The sequence below is a fragment of the Zeus faber genome (assembly GCF_960531495.2).
Source record: "Zeus faber genome assembly, chromosome: 12".
NCBI lineage: Eukaryota > Metazoa > Chordata > Actinopteri > Zeiformes > Zeidae > Zeus > Zeus faber.
Window position 1 is genome coordinate 24,733,487 of NC_137196.1, and position 20,468 is coordinate 24,753,954.

Here is a 20,468-nt window from a genome sequence, read left to right on the forward strand (position 1 = left end):
TTTCAGAGAGGGGGGGGGGGGGGGTCATTGCTTATCATGACTTTTTGCGTTGCTCGCTCTTCCTCTTCCCTCACCCCTCCTCCCCGCCGTGTCCCCCTCCCCCAGGAGTTGTGTCCCTGTCCCAGGCTCTGTGCTCCACTGACGACTACTCCAACTCCCTCATTCATCTGGACCTGAGCAAGAACCCGGGAGTTCTGTCCGGAGAGGACGCTACGGTAAATTATGTGTGCACGCACGCACACACACACTATGAAACAATAAACAAACAATCACCGTCTGTGCAGATTTCTTGAAAATGCCCATATTACATATTTACGTCAATCTACAAAAACAAAACGATATAATGTATATAGTTTTGTTTTTGTAGATTGACGTCAATATCTAATATTTATATATTTATAATTATTTTGTGTTTATGTGTGTGTGTGTGTGTGTGTGTGTGTGTGTGTGTGTGTGTGTGTGTATGTATGTATATATACATGTGTATGTATATATGTGTGTGTGTGTGTGTATGTATATATATGTGTGTGTGTGTGTGTGTATATGTATGTATATTTGTGTATATATGTATGTATGTGTATATATATGTGTGTGTGTGTGTGTGTGTATATACATTTTTTTTTTAAATATGTTTCCATCAATCTGAATTTGCCCATTTTGCATGGCAGATTATATAATTACAGTTAAGGCTGGATTCTGGTTCTTAGTCTTTTTTTATCATTTATTTATATTTATTTATTTATATATATGTTTTTAAAGTAAATTTTTCCCTCATTTTAATTGAAAACTTTAGACCCCAAAAAACCCTGCTTGCTTAAACTTGGATATGCAAATAAAAATCTGTTTTTGGTACGTCATCCAAAAGTCGCTCTTAAATCTGCAAAATGTTCTTTTCCATTTCGAAACAGCCCCTCGAAAGGAAGTTGGACAATTAAACCGATCAGAATGTTGCTTTGTTGAGCTTTGGGAGGTGTGCACGCCCGCCGCGCTGTGACCTACGGTTACCCAGAATCCCCTTCACTGCATAGAGACGTTGACGCGAAAGCATAAACCAGGCTTTACTCCGACAATATCACATTTTGCACAGATTTGGCTTTCTTTCCGGCCCGATCGTTACCCTTCAGACTGACGAAGCATTGGCGGAAAAACGACATCATATTAATGGACTGTTTCCCGCTTAAAAATGTCCAAGTCATGATGTTCTCTGTGATGTGACCCTCAGATGTGACTGTTTTTCCTCATCTGTAATCCAGAACCTGTACCTGTTCCTGGCCCAGCCGAACTGCCTGGTCCACCTGGACCTGTCTGGAACCGACTGCACCGTGGACTCGGTGGGTGTTCTTCATCTATTCTCCGTCTACTTTCCATCCACCCTTGACGGGGAAAACACAAAACACAACAAAACAAACCCACAGTGTCCACACCCGTACCATTTGAAAATCCTGCGGAGCCCGTGAGGGAAGTCTGACCTTTCGGAACAAAACCTTGGTGTTTCTTTCCCTTTGACCCCCCTCTGAGCGTTAGAGTAATGGTGGTTCCGTCAACCTGTCGCTTCCAGTGCGGAAAAGCTGAGAGGCTGTACAAATAAACTGGACTTCGTACCCTCTTGGATAAGGTTGGATGCTTCCATTAGTTCAACTAGGACAGAGACCTGGGAGAGCACAGACCTTTTTGACCTGTGAATTGGGATTTTGTTATAAACCAGTTTATTTGGATTTTGCTTTTCCCAAAGCTCCATAAAATAAGTTCACATGAAATAGAATAATGCATAAATAAAATGTACGATGTAAAGTATCGGGGATTTTGTAAAATTGTGAGGTGAGATTCCACATTAAAATCATTATGAGTATACTGTTGGAGTTAGGTTATTGAGGTTCAGTTGGTTGTACTTATACTATACTAGATATAAATAATATATATAATGATGTAATTAACAAATAATTGTCATAAAATGTAATTGTTCATTGCAATTATTTCTATGTTACTATCATAGTAATTAGCCTTTAATATTGTTATAACACATCCACCTCATGGAGAAGAATTGAGATTGAATATTTGAACATAAAAAATTGGGTAGACATTTTATTAGCCCCAACCTTACAGATGGAAACTCACCTTATTCACATGTTATTTCTGTCCATATTTCTAACATTGGCTCAAAACACCCTTTGATGGAAACGTATGATCATGTAATGTCACCTCACAGTTTAACAAAATTATCGGGGTCAGTACAGAAAACTGTGATTGGGTGATAATGAAATACTGAAGTGTGTGTGTGTGTGTGTGTGTGTGTGTGTGTGTGTGTGTGTGTGTGTGTGTGTGTGTGTGTGTGTGTGTGTGTGTGTGTGTGTGTGTGTGTGTGTGTGTGTGTGTGTGTGTGTTACCCACCCGAATTTTAGGTACTTTTGGTACTGTTTCGCTTTTTTTTTCACGTCATTTGAAGTTGAGAAGCTTCAAATCAAGGTGTCACTTGTGCAAATCAAGCAAACATTTTTAAAGCTATGACTTGTTAATGACAAGGGTGTGGAAAACTGTGTTTCTGAGATGATCACCCTCAAAGTTTTCCCCACGCTTGGCCTCATTCAGCCATCTCCCAGAATCCATATTGTTAGAGCCACCCTGCTGAATGGGGACATCTCTGCATTGTTCTTGGGTTGTGAGGGAATGTTGAACAGCGTCATCGACACATCTTTTGTTTAAAAAAACAAAAACAAACAATTTTTTTTATCTTACAGTAAGAATATACATGTTTTATGAAAGTGGAATTATTTAGGAGTTTAAAAATGCGGACAACACAACAAAATGTACAGTCTGTCAATAATATTAGTTTTTGTATATCAACCTCGGTGTGTCATGCAATATCTAAATGTGCGTATGCCAAATATCTTAAAAGTTGTTGGGGTTATTATGTAGGCTAACCCCAACCCTACCCCAACTACACTCTGAAAACCTGTTTGGGGCCTCTTTTAATTTTCTTTTCGCCCCCTGGCTGCATTTGCAGATGAACTTGAGAATCTTGTCCATTGCTACTTATTCATAATCTGCATCACCAACCTCAACCGACTTCATCATGTCATCAACTTCTTCCGTTGTAGCAACAACAACGGGTGTGTCATTGGTCTACTCCGGTGGTTCTTGAAAATGTTCAGTTTCATCGTCACATTCAGGTTGAAATCTGCTGTTTGAAATGTTCTCCAAGTCCGGGATAACGCCGGTATCAGATTCAGCATCGCTGTCGGAGAACAGACTATCGTGGAAAATTAAGTCCAATACGCGCTGTTTACACTGACTTGGCTATATCGCACTGGTCAGATTAAGGTCCGTGATATGATTTAGAGCTTCCGCCACTTGCTTCTCGTAATCCCTAACAACACGGAGATGAAGGTTTCACAGACAAGTGAAACCGAGGGATCCGCGTCCTGTTTACGGAAGTGATGTCCGCTTTTCTTCTTCGGGTGTTACGCCACCAACCTAACAATGAATCCAGGTGTGTGTATAAAACACGTAAGATTTAAAGGGTTGAATTCTATCAAAACGGTTTCACATGGTGACTTCACATCACATGTTATATAGAGGAATGATCTTCACCTGGACTGTTGCTTTAAAGGAAACCATGATCGGTGTTGTTCAGTGCTGTTCAGCGTCTTGGTAAGTGAACTGTTTCCCCATGTAATCTAACCGGAATGTTTGACTCCACGGTTTAAGAGAGATAAGAGATTAAAAAAAACAAAACAAAAATGAACATGAATCTGGAAAAATGTCATTTTCCTTCTAGAAAGGTTTTTGCAAATTATTTGGCGGCTCCTGGCGATTTTAGAAATGCGTGACAATGCAGGTTTTGCTGCAGTGGGTCACATATATGTGTATATGTATTTGTATGTGTATATGTGTGTATAGATACGTCTGTGTGTGTGTGTATGTATATATGTGTGTATGTATATATGTATGTATGTGTGTATATGTATGTGTACATATGTGTGTGTATGTGTATATATATTCATGTGTGTGTGTGTGTGTATGTGTGTGTGTGTGTGTATGTGTATATGTGTGTGTGTGTGTGTGTGTGGCTGACTTCTAACAGCATCTGTGACACGACCAAAACAGTTTCCTGTCTCTCCCCTCCGTCTCGCTCTCTGGATATTCTTGGATGGTCGTATCAAGTCTATACTTAGTGCCTCGGCCGCCGCCTTTTGTTGTCATATCAGCGGGAACAAGTGCAGGGAGCAGCATCTCCTGTGAGGGAACGCAGCGCTGCGCCCCCCTCTGGGAAGGAGGGCCCCCGGTGGTCAGCGCTGGGATTACACCAGTCACAGCTTCACGCCTCCAATTCACACCGGACGAAGAAGAAAAACAACCCAAAAAAAAAAACCTCTGCGGGAAAGATTTTCAAAAATAACTATAGAATGGCGATATCCATTTCTACACCATCGGAATCAGTTTATTCGACCCAGCACATTTTCATGTACAAGGACTTTGTCCTGGTAAAGATTGATGTGTCGCTGTGCAGACAATTGGCATAAATAAAGCTTAAGTCTGTAAAAATAAAATAAAAATATATACAAAAATAGACAAATAACAAACAGAACAAGCCAAATCGTAAAAATATTATTGTAATATTATTCCCCCCTCCCCCCCTTGGCATGCTATCAATATTGCATTGAATTTTAGGAAGTTAACAAGGACGTCCAGGTCTGTTCTCTTCGTTTTCCTTTTATCTCCCCCTTTCCTCTCCCGTGTCCTCTCCCCTCCCTCCCTCCCATTCTCCCCCCCCCCCCCCCCCCCCCCCCCCGTCTTCCATGAATATTGTATTGAATTTTAGGAAGTTAACAAGGACGTGCTGGTCTGTTCTCTTCATTTTCTCACCCTTTTATTTCCCTCTTTTCTCTGTCCTCTCTCTCTCTCTCTCTCTCTCTCTCTCCTCCATTGTGCTCTATCCATCAGAGAGCCGCGGTCTCTGGGAGCGATTGTTTCGTTTATTTTAGCGACGGGGTGTTGGGTTGAATTATTAATGGCTTCCTGTTTTTTTTTTTTTTTTTTTTTTTATCCGTTCTGATGCGCCGACGAGCAGGAATATTGATCGGCTTCATCAGCACGATGGACCCAGATCAAAGAGGATTTATGGAATTTGTTTTTTAATGTTTTTTACGATCTTACGATCCACTAAATTACTTACGATCTAACACATGAAATTTTCCCTTTAGTTTTAAACGTAATTTTTTTTTTTTTTTTTATTGAGTTCGACGAGTCTTTAACGTCATAGTTTGCAAAAAACAACCTTTTTTTTTTCCCAATAAACAATGGACCCTGTTTCGCAAGGGAACCGTAGATTGAAGCACTCACAGCGCTTGTCATGCGTTGTTCAATTAGTTCAGCGCCGAAAGAAAACAAAACACTGTTCCTTTTTGCAAAGTTTTGGAGCGGAGGGCTGTGTCGCGTAAATTCGGCTGTTAATTGCTTGTTGACTCTAACCCAGATTCACTAGTCGCCCAAATTATTGCGCGTACTCTGCCGACAAGACATTTTCAAAGATTCAGAATGTGCAGAGAGTATTAAAGTCAATATAGAACATAAATTAAAACCTCATTCACGGAGAAAAATCCGATGGATTAGATCGAAATGAAGTGGGATTGAAATGTTGCTTTGCGTGCTCACTGGGTGCAGCGTCCGAATTCCGCAAAAACGCTCCAGGTCCGGACGCCCGTGACGCTTTTTCCACGTACGCGCCGCGATCGTCCCCGGACGACAAACAACAAATAAATGTAAAAAAAAAAAAAATCCTAACCCCCCCCCTCCCCCGACCGCTCCTTGGATCCGCACCCGCTTTGCGCAGAGTCTGTGTTTGTAGCTTTATCTCTTTATTTTTTTTATTCCCTGGATTCGAACCGGCAACCGCTCAGCCCCACGCCTCCCTCGGCCAAATTCGGGAGCCAAGCCGCCGTGCATTCATTATCTCCCCACTTCACTATTCGTTTGAACACGCTCTTTTTAATTATTTTACTCGGGAAACATTGGCGGAGCAATAAATGGCATAAATACGTTTATGATGATGATGATGGTATTATTATTATTTTTTAATTGTTATTAATGCATTTCCCTGGATGTTTAAAATTCTAATCAGCCGCAATCGTTTGATCAATGTTTGAGAGAAAATGTTGCAGCACGATCACGAATCTAATGTGGTGAGCTGACTCTCCCCCTCTCCCCCCTTTCTCTCTTTCTTTCGCCCCCTGACTCCCCCTGTCTCCCCCTCTCCCTGTCGCTCTCATCACTCTCCCCCCCTCTGTCTCTCCTCCCCTTCGCTCTCATCCTCCCCACCCCCCACTCTCATCCTCCCCACCCTTCTCGTTCTCTTCCCCCTCTCTCGACCCCCTCTCCCATCCCCTCCCCTCCCAATCTCTCTCTCCCACCTCTCCCCCTCCTCTCTCTCCCCCTCCTTCTCTCCCCTCAATCCCCCCCTGTCGCCCCCCCGATCTCCTCTCTCCCTCTCTCTCCCTCTCTCTCCCACTCTCTCTCCCCCCTCTCCCCCTCTCTGCCCCTTTCTCTCCCACTTTCTTTTTTTCTCCTGCTCTTTCTCTCCCCTCACCCCCCCCTCCCCCCATCTCTCTCTCTCCAGTTATTCGGAGCCCTGCTGCGAGGCTGCTGTGCCGACCTCTCGTACCTGAACCTGTCCAAGAACGTCTTCTCTCACAGGTGTGTGTACACCTGCACCTGTAGACTCTCTCACACACACACAAACACACACACGCACACACACGCACACACACGCACACACACGCACACACACGCACACACACGCTACCACTTCTCTTCCCTTCTTTCATTCTTCCTGCGTCTTGACTCAGGTGAAATCCAGCCGTTCAGGAGGAATTTCCTTTCAGAGCATCATCACTTATTCTCTGCAATACATCTTGTTGTGGTTTAGCCCCGTACGTCGTTAAGAGAATTAGCATCCCCCTCATTTGTTCCACTCCACCTGGGGTGGGTGGGTGGGTGGGTAGTGTGTGTGTGTGTGTGTGCGTGTGTGTGTGTGTGTGTACTGCATTAGTGGGTTTGTGTGTTTTTCGGAAGGTGTGTGTGTAAAATGTTTCAGCGTGTGTTGGCAAACAAGTTTCATATCCGTCAAATTTTGTTCATGTTGGTTCATGCACCCACCTTGAGGGTGTTTTTTTTTTTAACACGTTTGTATGTGCGTGTGTGTGCGCTATATTAGTGGGCGGGTGTGTTTTGTTTTTTTGTAGGTATTTCTTCTTGCAGGAGAGGTTTTGTTTACTGCGTGTGCATGTGCGTGTACTATATGTGTGTCTTTTGGAAGGTATTTCTTATTTGTGTGTGTGTATTTTTGATTGTTTATATATATGTGTGTGTGTGTGCACATGTCTGCGTGTACTGTATTAGTGTGTGTGTGTGTGTGTGTGTGTGTGTGTGTGTGTCAGCTCTCATCATGGTGTTGCTTCCCCCAGGAGCCGCTCATCAAATTACGGCTTTCGGGGAGAAGTCGGTGAAAAATGAGAGTAATTTTAGCCCAAAATGATTGGGCTAAAATTACCCCCCTGTTCTTTTCTTCTCTGTTTTTTTTTCCCACCTCTCTTTCTCCACCCCTCCTTCTGTGTGTGTGTGTCTCTCTTTCTCGCTCGCCCACAATCCTCCTCCTACCCTTCTGTCGTCGCACCAGAATTTAAATCTCTATTTATTTATTTATTTTTTTGCCCACAGAAGCTCCCGGACACCCGGGACCACCTCTCTTTTCCCTCCCTCTCACTCACCCTCTCTCTCTCCCTCCTACCCCTATCTTCTCTCTCTCTCTCTCTCTCTCTCTCTCTCTCTCCTCCAACCATCTCCCTCCCTCTCTCTATCCCTCTTTACCTCCCTCTAGCTTTTTCGCCCCCATCTCCCTCCCTTCCCTGTTTCTCCCTCTCGCTCCGTCTCATCCCTCCCCCATCCCTCTTTTCTGCCCACCTCTCTTCTCCCCCACTCCCCCCTTTCATACCCTCGAGTCCCATCCCAAATTCTTTGCATCCCGTCCACCCCATCTCACCCCCCCCCCCCCCCAAATATCTCCATCCCGGATCCCCTCTTTAACTCCCCCTCGCTCCTCCGTCCTTATATCCATCCTCCTCTCTCTCCTTCCCTTCTAGCGTTCAGGCTCATTTTCCCCTCCATCGGTCTCCATCTATTCCCCCCCAAAATGTATCAGTTCACCCCCCCTCCCTCCCTACCTTTCCCCCTCCTTCCCTGCATTCCACCCCAAAAGGGCTTTATTAACATGGGGAAGACACGTTTACATTGCCGAAGCAAATGGGAAACAAAAGGTGAAGAATACAGTACGTGCAATGAATGAAGATAAAGATAACTGAAATGAAAACTCAAATAATCATAAAAGTTTAAATATTGCACATAAAATATACAGTATATTATATAGATCTAACTATAAATAGGTAAAGATAACTTCAATTATATACATGGATAAATACAGTGCATTGTACTTGAACCAGTGACATATTTTGTCCTCCACCCTAATAAAAAAATATATTTAATTAATTTGATAGTGTTAATTAATTCATTAATGAATTAATGAATTAATTGTTACACTATTAATCCCCATGGGGAAAATTTTAACAATTGTTTTTTAATTTCCTTTCTCTCTCACTCTCTCTCATCCCCCCTCTCTCTCATCCCTCTCTTTCTCCTGCATTAATAATTGGGGGGTGTTTGGTGGCTGCTGGCCAGGGAGGGGGGCTGTGCATGAAAACACAGTGTCATCATAGCTGGACCGAGCAGATAAGACACACACACACACACACACAGGGATGTACCAGCACACTTGATAACAATGCACAGGTTTATCAAAACGTGTGTCGATGCGGAGACGGAAACAAATTAACTGTGTGTGTGTGTGTGTGTGTGTGTGTGTCTGAGCGTGGGAGGGCGAAGTGTGTTAAGTGCACGTGGGTTATGAAACACTTGTTGTACTTTCCCTTAGTTATTACAAAACTTTGGGACCATTCATCTCAGGTGTGTGTGTGTGTGTGTGTGTGTGTGTGTGTGTGTGTGTGTGTGTGTGTGTGTGTGTGTGTGTGTGTGTGTGTGTGTGTGTGTGTGTGTGTGTGTGTGTGTGTGTGAGGCTCCGGACCTTCGGGCCATCATCTCCACTGACAGATCATATGCTAATGGTAAGCAATGAGTCAAATTTAGCGCTCGTGTCCTGGAGTGTCGCAGGTTCAAGCTTCACCTCCGCTCTCCAGGTCAACGTCTCGCTTAATTTCCATCAAAGTGCGAAACAGAAACAAAAACACAGGCTCTCGTCCAGGATCTAGACCCAATGCTTTCGTGTGGAGCCCGCTTCACGCTGAATCCGTAATCGCATCCGACAGTCGGATCCTCCCCCCTAGTTGCTGGTGGTTGAACTGCGTTGGGGTTCCGCATCACAAAAGATGTCAAATATGAGCTTGTTTTTTCCACAACAACACTGGGTAGTTTGCTCAACTGGATATTTTCCATGAATGAGAGTTTAAAACCGCCTTTATAAAGTGTTCCCAAAGTGCATTTATTTTTCATACTACACACAATTCATTGAGAGTTTTACTAATAGTGAATATGGCGATATCCAACATTAACGTTGGTAGCGTCATCGTTTTATATGCGTGACTCATTTACTTTGTTTTCAGCTAAGTTCCATTAAAAAAATAAAAATTACAGTCTGATCGAAAACCTGTCCCAAGAGCTGTGAACCTGAAAATGTAGACGGAGGAGTGAGAGCCGCGCCGTCACGTGGCGTGTTGTTCGCCGCGTGCAGCGCTCCAAATACAAAGTACTGCAGAGAAAATAACACTTCAAACAGTGGCTGCGTCTTTCCCGGACAAAACACGTTTTGTCTCTTTGAAGAAGGAAGGGGAGTGTGTACACACACACACACACACACACACACACACACACACACACACACACACACACACACACACACACACACACACACACACACACACACCAGCTCCAGTGGCTCTCCTCGCTCCCTCGCTTCTCTGCCCTTTTTTGTGCTCGGGCTGATGCTACTCGTTCCTATCGCTGCCCCCAATTCTCCTGTGATGAATTATTTGTGGTTAGAAGTGTGTGTGTGTGTGTGTGTGTGTGTGTGTGTGTGTGTGTGTGTGTGTGTGTGTGTGTGTGTGTGTGTGTGTGTGTGTGTGTGTGTGCGTGCGTGCGTGCGTGCGTGCGTGCGTGCGTGCGTGCGTGCGTGCGTGCGTGCGTGCGTGCGTGCGTGCGTGCGTGCGTGCGTGCGCGCGCGTTATATATAAAGAGTTTAGAACCGTTGTATTACTACTGACCGCCCTGTGTTCCCAAGGACAACTCACGTCATCTGCAGCCACACACACACAGGTGGATCTAGGAAGAAAAAAAAACCCCATCAGTTAGGATCATGTAGATATGGGCACAATAATGGTTTTGAATCGTGAGGGAAGCGGACGAGATGCATTTAGAATATTTTTACATTTATTAATTTCTACATTTTTATTTATTTGATATAATTAATTGGCATAATATAGGCATTTAATTTTTCATTCAATTATTTTTTCATTCAATTAATCCTAATATATAATTTGACAAATTAATAGGGTATTTTGAATATTTTTATATCTTTTTATATTTTAAATTAAGAAATATATATATATTTTTTTTTTTCAAAGCACTAAAGCCTTTACAGATCATGAGGACAGGTCCTGTCAGTGCTGGTGTGTGTTCAGATAGGTTTTTAACACACACACACTTATCTCTCTCCCGGGCCCCGATGACAGGTTGTTGGCCAAATGTCAAGCCGACGTTTGGGTAATTGGTCAGATTCTGCACTCAACCTGCTCGTTGCCATGGCTACATGATGCTAGCGCTAAATGTCGCAGACAACATCCGTCTGTCCCACCCTACCTCGTCCATCCATCGCCCTCTATCTCTCCCTCTCTCTGTCTCTGTCATTCAGGCTGTCTCTGTCCATTACCCTCTCTGCCACTCTCTCTCTCCCCCTCCCTCTCTCTCTCTCTCTCGTTCTGTCATTTTCCCCTCGCTTCTTGTCATTTTGCGCTACCGCCGCTCTGTCACTTTTATTGCTTTCCTTCCACCGTCTCTGTTCTTCCCTCGTCTCTTCTCCTTTTCCGTGTCATGTCGTCTTGTCTGATCCCTCTTTCATCATTTCACTTATTCAGCCTCCTCCGTCACTATATATATATATATATATACACTGTGTGTGTGGAGGCATGTTGCTGCCATGGCAGAAAAACAAAAACGGATCAGTACCACTTTGTAATGTGAAAAGTTTGATTTTTTTTCACGTTATTATGAAATACAAACTTATCACGCAATAACAAGAAACTTTTCTTGTCATAACTATTTAAGTTTAAGGTTTAAGTTATAGCCATAAGTTATGATGTTATAAACTGATATAAATAACATGAATGAACATGATGTAAAATCCATGAATATACTGTAATGATTCATAGTTTGATGAGTATAGAGTTTGATGAATATATAAATGAATCATTACATACATGAATCAGAGCACTTCATAATTCCAGTGGTCGCTCCCATCTGCAATTTATTCAATCAGTTGTGGGAAAGTGGCAGAAATATGACTAAAACAGTTATGAGTGATATTCATTATTTAGTCTTTTTGTTTATTTATTAAGTTTAGCTCTCCTTAGGTTGAAGGCGAGATGTGGATAATTGAACAAGCCGCCGCTTTGGCGCGTTGAGTTGCACAAGTAGGTAAATGAAATGAAGCAGTATCCCTAAAAAAGAAGGTTTTCATTATACAACCTGAACAACCTTAGATGAACTACACTTCATGCACGGACCACCATGCAAGGATCACCTTATAACGATATACTATTTATCGCCTTATAACTATACAGTATACTATTTATCGCCTTATAACTATACAGTATATTATTTATCGCCTTATGACTATATACTATTGATCACATTATAACTGTACTATTTATCGCCTTATAAATATATACTATTTATCACCTTATAACTATGTACTATTTATCACCCTATAATTATGTACTATTTATCACCTTATAACTATATACTATTTATCACCTTATAACTATATACTATTTATCACCTTATAACCATATACTAGATCACCTTATAACTATATACTATTTATCACCTTATAACCATATACTAGATCACCTTATAACTATATACTATTTAGCGCCTTATAACTATGTACTAGTTATCATCTTATAACTATATACTATTTATCCCCTTATAACTATATACTGTATCACCTTAACTAGATACTATTCATCACCTTATAACTGCATACTATTTATGACATAACTTAAAACGTTTCATGTTACAAGGTGATAAATAGTATGTAGTTATTACAAGAAAAGTTTCTTGTTATAACGTGGTATGTTTGTATTTTGTAATTACGTGAAAAACATCTTAAACATTTCACGTTCTAACGTGATACACAACAATACTGTGTGTGTGGGTGTGGGTGTGTGTGTGTGTGTTTTAACCTAGAATTAAACCCAATAAGTGGAGATAACTTTCCAATAAAAATGGTAAAATGTCTGCGTGATCATGTCATTACATTTTTTTTTATTTAATTGCTTCTTTATTTTCTTTATATGTATGTAAAGTTTTCCTTTATTTGCATCTGTGTTGCTTTTTTTTTTTTTTTATTATTATTATTTTTTTGTTTTGGATGTTATCTAAGCATCTTGTTAATCCCCCCCCCCCCCCCCCCGACAGGAAAGCGAGAGATTCTCTCCCGACGTTCCGTCAGTTCTTCAGCTCGGCGTTTAGCTTGACCCACGTCAGCCTGGCGTCCATGAAGGTTCCTCCCGACTCCCTCAGGTCAGTTCTAACCCCCCCCCCCCCCCCAAAAAAAAAGAAAAGCACAGGCACAAGAATTGATTTGAGGATTTAAAGCCGAAAGCATGTAAATAGATGAATGTCCCGCACGGCCTTGAATGAATATTTATGGCTGACACTTTGCTCGGCCCAGCCCTTTAAAGGCATGAGTGAAGCGCCGCGCGGCACCGTCGTATTTACCAAAACTTTGGTGATAGATCTCCTTCCTGCCCCGTTTTCCGAAGCGCAAAAACAAAGAGACTCGAATGATGTCAAACGTTCCAAACGCGAGGAAAATGCCTCCGATCGGCTCCTTTGCTCGGGCGACAAAGGAAGGTTAAAGAAGAGGAGGAAAAAAAACAAAAAAAGAACCCCGAAATAGCTCTGGAACTCCGCTTTGCTGTCAGCTCGCGTGAATCCCGTGTTTTTTTTTGTTTCGAACAACGTGACGAGCGCGGAGACACCTCGGCTCGTCCTCTCCGGCTTGGAGTGATTCGAGGAGAGGAAACTGGCAATGTTGCCATAAATAGGCGAATTAAAACAAAAACCTGACATTCGATTCTAGATCTCACTTATCCTGAGGGACTTTTCTTGTGTTTATCGCCGAAATCGACATTTAGGGACGTTTGTTCCCTCTGAGAACACGGAGGAAAGTACACACGTGTGTGTGTGTGTGTGTGTGTGTGTGTGTGTGTGTGTGTGTGTGTGTGTGTGTGTGTGTGTGTGTGTGTGTGTGTGTGTGTGTGTGTGTGTGTGTGTGTGTGTGTGTGTGTGTGTTATATTTAAAAATATTTGTCTATTCACACAATATTCTAGGGCTGAATCAGGTCGTTTTATTTATTTTTTAAATCAAATTTAGATTATGGAAGCTGTGTGTGTCCGTGCATTAAGCTCATTTCTTAATGGCGTGCCGGCTAATGCCAGGGTTTAGCAATGAATGTCCCTCAGAAAGCGCCGTGCACCCTCCGTGTTTTGAGGATCTGTGGATAAAAGCTTCTATCCTCTGGAAATGGGACGTCCAATAAACTGAATTAAAACCACAAGATGCGTTAAGACCCGGGGCCAGTGCACCAACGTGGTACTCTTATTCCTGTCTACTGTAATAATCCCACGTTCCGTTTTTTGGGGGTTTTCCTGATGCTGTTTTCAGACCGATGCCTTCCCGGTTGACGAGGCGACATGAAAGTTAAACCTTGATGTCAAAGGGAATAATAAGAAACCCTCTGAAAAATATGGAATCTTAAATAATATGTATTTCTTTCCCACATGAACCCAGCGTAGCAATTGAATGCAGGTTAAATTATAATAATAATAATTATTATTATTATTTATCTATCTTGAGGGACTTTAGCCCAAACTTCAGGCTTGGATCTACAGTCTCCATCTTCCTCTATTTGTCTCTGGTCAGAGTGTGTCCTGGGTGAGGGTAGCTCAGAGCGTGTACTTGGTCAGGGTGGCTCAGAGCGTGTACTTGGTCAGGGTGGTTCAGAGCGTGTACTTGGTGAGGGTGGCTCAGAGCGTGTACTTGGTGAGGGTGGCTCAGAGCGTGTACTTGGTCAGGGTGGTTCAGAGCGTGTACTTGGTCAGGGTGGTTCAGAGCGTGTACTTGGTCAGGGTGGTTCAGAGCGTGTACTTGGTCAGGGTGGCTCAGAGCGTGTACTTGGTCAGGGTCGTTCAGAGCGTGTACTTGGTCAGGGTCGTTCAGAGCGTGTACTTGGTCAGGGTCGTTCAGAGCGTGTACTTGGTCAGGGCGGTTCAGAGCGTGTACTTGGTCAGGGCGGTTCAGAGCGTGTACTTGGTCAGGGCGGCTCAGAGCGTGTACTTGGTCAGGGTGGTTCAGAGCGGCTCAGAGCGTGTACTTGGTCAGGGTGGCTCAGAGCGTGTACTTGGTCATGGTGGCTCAGAGCGTGTACTTGGTCATGGTGGCTCAGAGCGTGTACTTGGTCACGGTGGCTCAGAGCGTGTACTTGGTTAGGGTGGCTCAGAGCGTGTACTTGGTCAGGGTTGTTCAGAGCGTGTACTTGGTCACAGTGGCTCAGAGCGTGTACTTGGTCAGGGCGGTTCAGAGCGTGTACTTGGTCAGGGCGGTTCAGAGCGTGTACTTGGTCAGGGCGGTTCAGAGCGTGTACTTGGTCAGGGCGGTTCAGAGCGGCTCAGAGCGTGTACTTGGTCAGGGTGGTTCAGAGCGTATCCTTGGTCAGGGTGGCTCAGAGCGTGTACTTGGTCAGGGTGGCTCAGAGCGTGTACTTGGTCAGGGTGGCTCAGAGCGTGTACTTGGTCAGGGTGGTTCAGAGCGTGTACTTGGTCAGGGTGGTTCAGAGCGTATCCTTGGTCAGGGTGGCTCAGAGCGTGTACTTGGTCAGGGTGGCTCAGAGCGTGAACTTGGTCAGGGTGGCTCAGAGCATGTACTTGGTCAGGGTGGCTCAGAGCGTGTACTTGGTCAGGGTGGCTCAGAGCGTGTACTTGGTCAGGGTGGCTCAGCGTGTACTGGGTCAGGGCGGTTCTGAGCGACTCAGGGACAGACAATCCCACGTTGTACTGCAATCAAAAAATCATCAGATCTTCAGAACACATGAATATTTCAACATGTTTTCATTTTAACAAAAAAAAAAACCCACGACTCCCGCAGTGCAGGGCGACCAGATGCCAACAGTGTGTGTGTGTGTGTGTGTGTGTGTGTGTGTGTGTGTGTGTGTGTGTGTGTGTGTGTGTGTGTGTGTGTGTGTGTGTGTGTGTGTGTGTGTGTGTGTGTGTGTGTGTGTGTGTGTGTGTGTGTGTGTGTGTCAGACAATGTGGGACACGTTACCGATGCTGAGAGGCCGTCGTCACGTTTTCCTCCAGTTGGGTCTCCAACCTAAAAATTGTAAAACTCTTTTTGCAAAGTACAACTCTGTGGGAGTGGCCCTCTGTCACTTCACCCAGTAACAAGTCGTTTCCCGGTCGTGGTTGTAGCCGCGTTTCCTTTCTCTTCTAAGTCTGCAGAGTTTGACTTTGGCATTTTGCAATTTCCCTGCGATCGTCCATGGGTGAGAAACATTTTTTTTTTCTAGTTTTGCTCAGTAAATATTGACGCTCATGGATGAATATTTCCTTTTCGTTATTTTTATTATTATTATTTTTTTTTTAAACCAGAACCCCCGTGCAGATACATTTTCAGTGTCCTGAAAAGTAATTTGCAGAGTAAATATTTTGGGTCATGGCCTGAATTACTAATAATTTTTTTTTTTTTTAGCACACTTAAGTGAGGAGCTATGAATCATCTTTTTTATTTTTCTGATTATTTTCTTTAATCTCCTTTTCTCCTTTTTTTTTTTTTTTCCCTTTAAGATGCTTTAAATCGCTGAGGTGCTCAGGAAGGAATGAACGTGTGTGTGTGTGTGTGTGTGTGTGTGTGTGTGTGTGTGTGTGTGTGTGTGTGTGTGTGTGTGTGTGTGTGTGTGTGTGTGTGTGTGTGTGTGTGTGTGTGTGTGTGTGTGTGTGTGACCGAAATTGGATTTATGAAACACTGATATCTATTTTATTTTGTCTGGTTTTCGGCTCACTCTCCACCTCTCTCTCTCTCTCTCATCCACCTCTCTCTCCATCCCCCTCTCTCTCCCTACCCCTCTGTCCTTCCCTTCACCCCTCTCTCTCGCCCTCTCTCTCGTCCTCTCTCCACCTCTCTCCACCCCTCTCTCTCCACCCCTCTCTCTCCACCCCCCCTCTCTCTCCACCCCTCTCTCGCTCTCTCCCTCTCTCCACCCCCCTCTCTCTCTCCACCCCTCTCTCGCTCTCTCCCTCTCTCCACCCCCCCCTCTCTCTCCACCCCCCTCTCTCTCTCTCTCTCTCTCTCTCTCTCTCTCTCCACCCCCCTCACTCTCTCCACCCCTCTCTCGTTCTCTCTCTCTCTCTCGTTCTCTCTCTCTCTCTCTCTCTCTCCTTCCTTCCTGTCAGTAAAACCTCATTGTGTTGTAATAACTCAGTGCTGTGTGCTCCTGCAGGGCTCTGTTCCTGGGTCTGTCCAACAACCCACACGTCACTGATCTGCACCTGGACATCAGCGGCTGCGAGGTATTCAAGGAAACATTTGAATAAGCATGTTTATTCACAGTGAAATGCTGATGGTTTTTGGGGACTTGAAGACATGGTACAGGGCAACCAGCATGGCAACATTAAATGAAGAATAATGAAAAAGTATAGTACAAGGAAATAAAAATATGGTCAAAGCGCACATGGAACTGGAACACAAAACAATGTTCTGGAGAAATTAATGAGTGTTTTTAAAAGTATGGAATTATAAAAATGTGCCGTTATGTTTGGACGAAATGGTGAAATCAATTAATCAGGAAAATTACTTATTGTGTGTGTGTGTGTGTGTGTGTGTGTGTGTGTGTGTGTGTGTGTGTGTGTGTGTGTGTGTGTGTGTGTGTGTGTGTGTGTGTGTGTGTGTGTGTGTGTGTGTGTGTGTGTGAGTAATTTTGTATGTTAAAACAAAACTGATAGAATAAAGTTGTTTAATTAAAAAAAAATAAAACCGCTCTCTACCGCCCTCTCTCACCCTTGCTTTCTCTCTCTCCCTCTTTCTCTATCCCTCTACCTCTCTCTCTCTCTCTCTCTCTCTCTCAGCTGAGGTCTGCAGGCGCTGGTGTGATTCAGGAGTTGTTTCCTCGTGTCGCCTGCATTGGAACCCTGGACATCTCTGATAACGGTGAGGAAGGAGAGTTCATTTGCCAAAACAAACGAGAAAAACAATTGATTTAATCAGTCTGATAACTTTTTATTTTATTGATTCTTGTATTTTTCAAAGTGAGATAAATCAAGTTGGAGTTGCGTTGCATTTGGTTAAAATAAACTTTGAACACATTTTCTGAGAGCCTCAGTCTCCTCTGGTATTATTACGGTAACCTCCACGCAGATTGGAGAACGTTGGGATGTATCTCACTCCACTATTAATTCCTTGGCATTGAAAGGTTCCATAAAACAAAATCAGTTTCGTCTAATGGAAAGTGTAATGTGCTTTAATCATAAAAAAATAAGCAGGTACATGGTTTAAAACGGCAACAAATCCATTAATGTCACCGTGATCGCGTCATTACACGCTGGGCGGTAAAAAGGTGACGCCGTGGATGTGCCGCGTTGGCCGCCACGTCAGCCCCTGCGGGAGAATTATTATTTTATTTTTTTTTATCACGATTCGTCAAAGTCGATCTGATCTCTGGTTTGAAGAGCAGGAGTGGGGGGGGGGGATAAAGAGCAGGAGTGGGGTGTTTTTTGCAAAAGACATGATAAAACATTCCAAAACAGACTCGTAACAAGCCTCAAGTTGGGTTTTTCAACCGCCGCGCCGTGTGGGAGCTCCCCGGGTGTGAAGTGAAGATGTTTCAAATTCCACTTCAACAAATAAATGACGGTAATTGGCTCGTGTGTCGCAAATCCAAATTTCGAGGCTGCGCTAATGAATCAGACGCGACAGTTCCAGACGGAGCAGCAGCACGCTCCACACTGGAAGTAGTGATGAAAGGTGGGACTTTTTTTTGTTTTGTTTTTCGATTGGGTTCTTCACCAAAATAAAAAAATATATATATTTATTTTTTCCAATTTTCTGACACTTCTTGGACTTTCATTTATTTCTCCGTAATTATTTTCGGTCCGAGTCAAAAGGTTGAAGCACCGTTCTGTGTTTGTGCGACTTCTCCTTGGTCTCCTTCACAGATCGGGGGGGGGGGGGGGCGTGCAACTGTGGTATTACTTCACCATAAGAAGTGTCCCATGGCATAGAGCCGTGTTGCCCAACCTTTGCACAACTTGCGCAGTGAAATAATCCCCCGGCACTTATACCACGACCCCGTTAACCATCGTTATCATCGCCTGATAGTTAGTGATGCAAGACCTGCAGGGATTTGTTCGTGGGGAACAAATCATTCAAATGACTCTGGGGTCTGGAAATAATTACTGAGGACTCATTTAAAGGCCGAGGCAGGGAAAAAAAAAAAAAGAGAGAAGAGAAAAAAAAAAGGTCACGCATTTGTCATAATTCGTATTTAAATGTGACTGATTTAAACTCCATCTGTTCCACCGGAATGGATGGTTTTGACAGAATGAATTGATCTGTGTGAGAATTCCATCCACGGCTCAGAGCGGAACGGACTCTTCTGACACGTTCCGGAAGTCCTCCCTCGCTCGCCATGCTTCGCACCCACTGATGCAAATGAGGCAAGAGTCCAAAAATAGACCAATTTGAGCGAGTCAAGAACCAATCTGAAAAAAAACAAAAAAAAAAAACGAACAGGTGAACCTTTCATCATGACTCATAGTTCTGACTTTCAGACTGAAACGTGATCTTGTTCTGACGAACACAGAGTTCTGCTGGAACTGACACATGGGTTGAATTAGTGCAGCCTTGCCATTTTGATCTTGCAACACGACAGCTAGTTTCAATTACCTGTGTATTGTTAGTGGAATTTGGAATTTCGATGTGTGGACCGTGTGGTGGTGTGTGCAACAGGGTTGGACGCTGACCTGCTGGTGGTCCTGCCATCCTTCTCCAGACACCCCTCGCTCAAGCACGTCCTGCTGGGGAAGAACTTCAACGTCAAGGGCAGGTGAGCACCACGCTCTCTCTCTCTCTGTGTGTGTGTGTGTGTGTGTGTGTGTGTGTGTGTGTGTGTGTGTGTGTGTGTGTGTGTGTGTGTGTGTGCGTGTGTGCGTGTGTGCGTGTGTGCGTGTGTGCGCGCGCGCCTTGGTGGGAAACTGTTTAGAATTTCAAATGATTCCTGTTTTAAAGGATGGGATTAAAGAGCCTTTGGTTAAGACTGAGGGGGATGATGAAGGTGGTGATGAAGGAGATGGTGGTGATAATAATGATCAAAGTGATGATGGTGGTGGTGATGAAGGTAATAATAATGATCAAAGTGATGACAATGATGAAGGTGACAGTGATGAAGATGGTGATGATGAAGATGGGGGTGATGAAATTGATGATAACGATGATGGTAGTGATCAAGGGGATGATGATGGAGGTGATGACGAAGGTGGTGGTGCTGATGATGATCAAAGTGATGATTATGATGGTGGTGAAGGTAATAAGAATGATCAAAGTGTTGACGACACTGAAGATGGTGATGATGAAATTGAGGATGATAATGTTGTTCAAGAAGATGATGATGGAGGTGATGATGAAGGTGTTGGTGGTGGTGATGAAGGTGATGATGATGAAAGTGGTGGTGGTGGTGATGATGAAGGTGACGATGAACAAAGTGATGGTGATGAATATGATGATGATGATGATGATGAAAGTGACGGTGATGATGGTGATAATTATGATGAAAGTGATGATGATGATGAAGGTGACGCCGTTTCCATGTCCGCAGGGTGCTGGATGAGGTTCTCCAGAAACTAGTTCAGCTGGTGCAGGAGGAAGAGTGTGTGAGTTGAATCACACACACACACCACGATACAATAAACACTTGCTTGTACACATTGATACACAGTAAGAAAATAACTCGCACACCCGGCATCCTTTTAAACGTATTATAATCCCATTCATGTATAAAAATACATAATCACATTCTCACACACACACACACACACACACACACACACACACACACATAGCTGTGTCCTCCCCAGGC

At 43.6% G+C, this 20,468-nt stretch overlaps 1 protein-coding gene across 1 annotated transcript in view; it reads left to right on the forward strand.

Moving 5' to 3' along the window:
* Nucleotides 1-20,468, forward strand: part of carmil3 (capping protein regulator and myosin 1 linker 3) — a gene marked incomplete at its 5' end in the record, with an annotated part of 82,143 nt that overhangs the window by 39,346 nt on the left and 22,329 nt on the right. Inside the window, 8 exons of the mRNA XM_080010477.1 lie at nucleotides 106-215; nucleotides 1,254-1,331; nucleotides 6,614-6,690; nucleotides 12,757-12,861; nucleotides 16,839-16,908; nucleotides 17,464-17,545; nucleotides 19,343-19,439; nucleotides 20,208-20,262. Of these exons, the coding sequence (XP_079866603.1) occupies nucleotides 106-215; nucleotides 1,254-1,331; nucleotides 6,614-6,690; nucleotides 12,757-12,861; nucleotides 16,839-16,908; nucleotides 17,464-17,545; nucleotides 19,343-19,439; nucleotides 20,208-20,262 (674 nt within the window). The remainder of the gene's footprint in view (nucleotides 1-105; nucleotides 216-1,253; nucleotides 1,332-6,613; nucleotides 6,691-12,756; nucleotides 12,862-16,838; nucleotides 16,909-17,463; nucleotides 17,546-19,342; nucleotides 19,440-20,207; nucleotides 20,263-20,468) is intronic.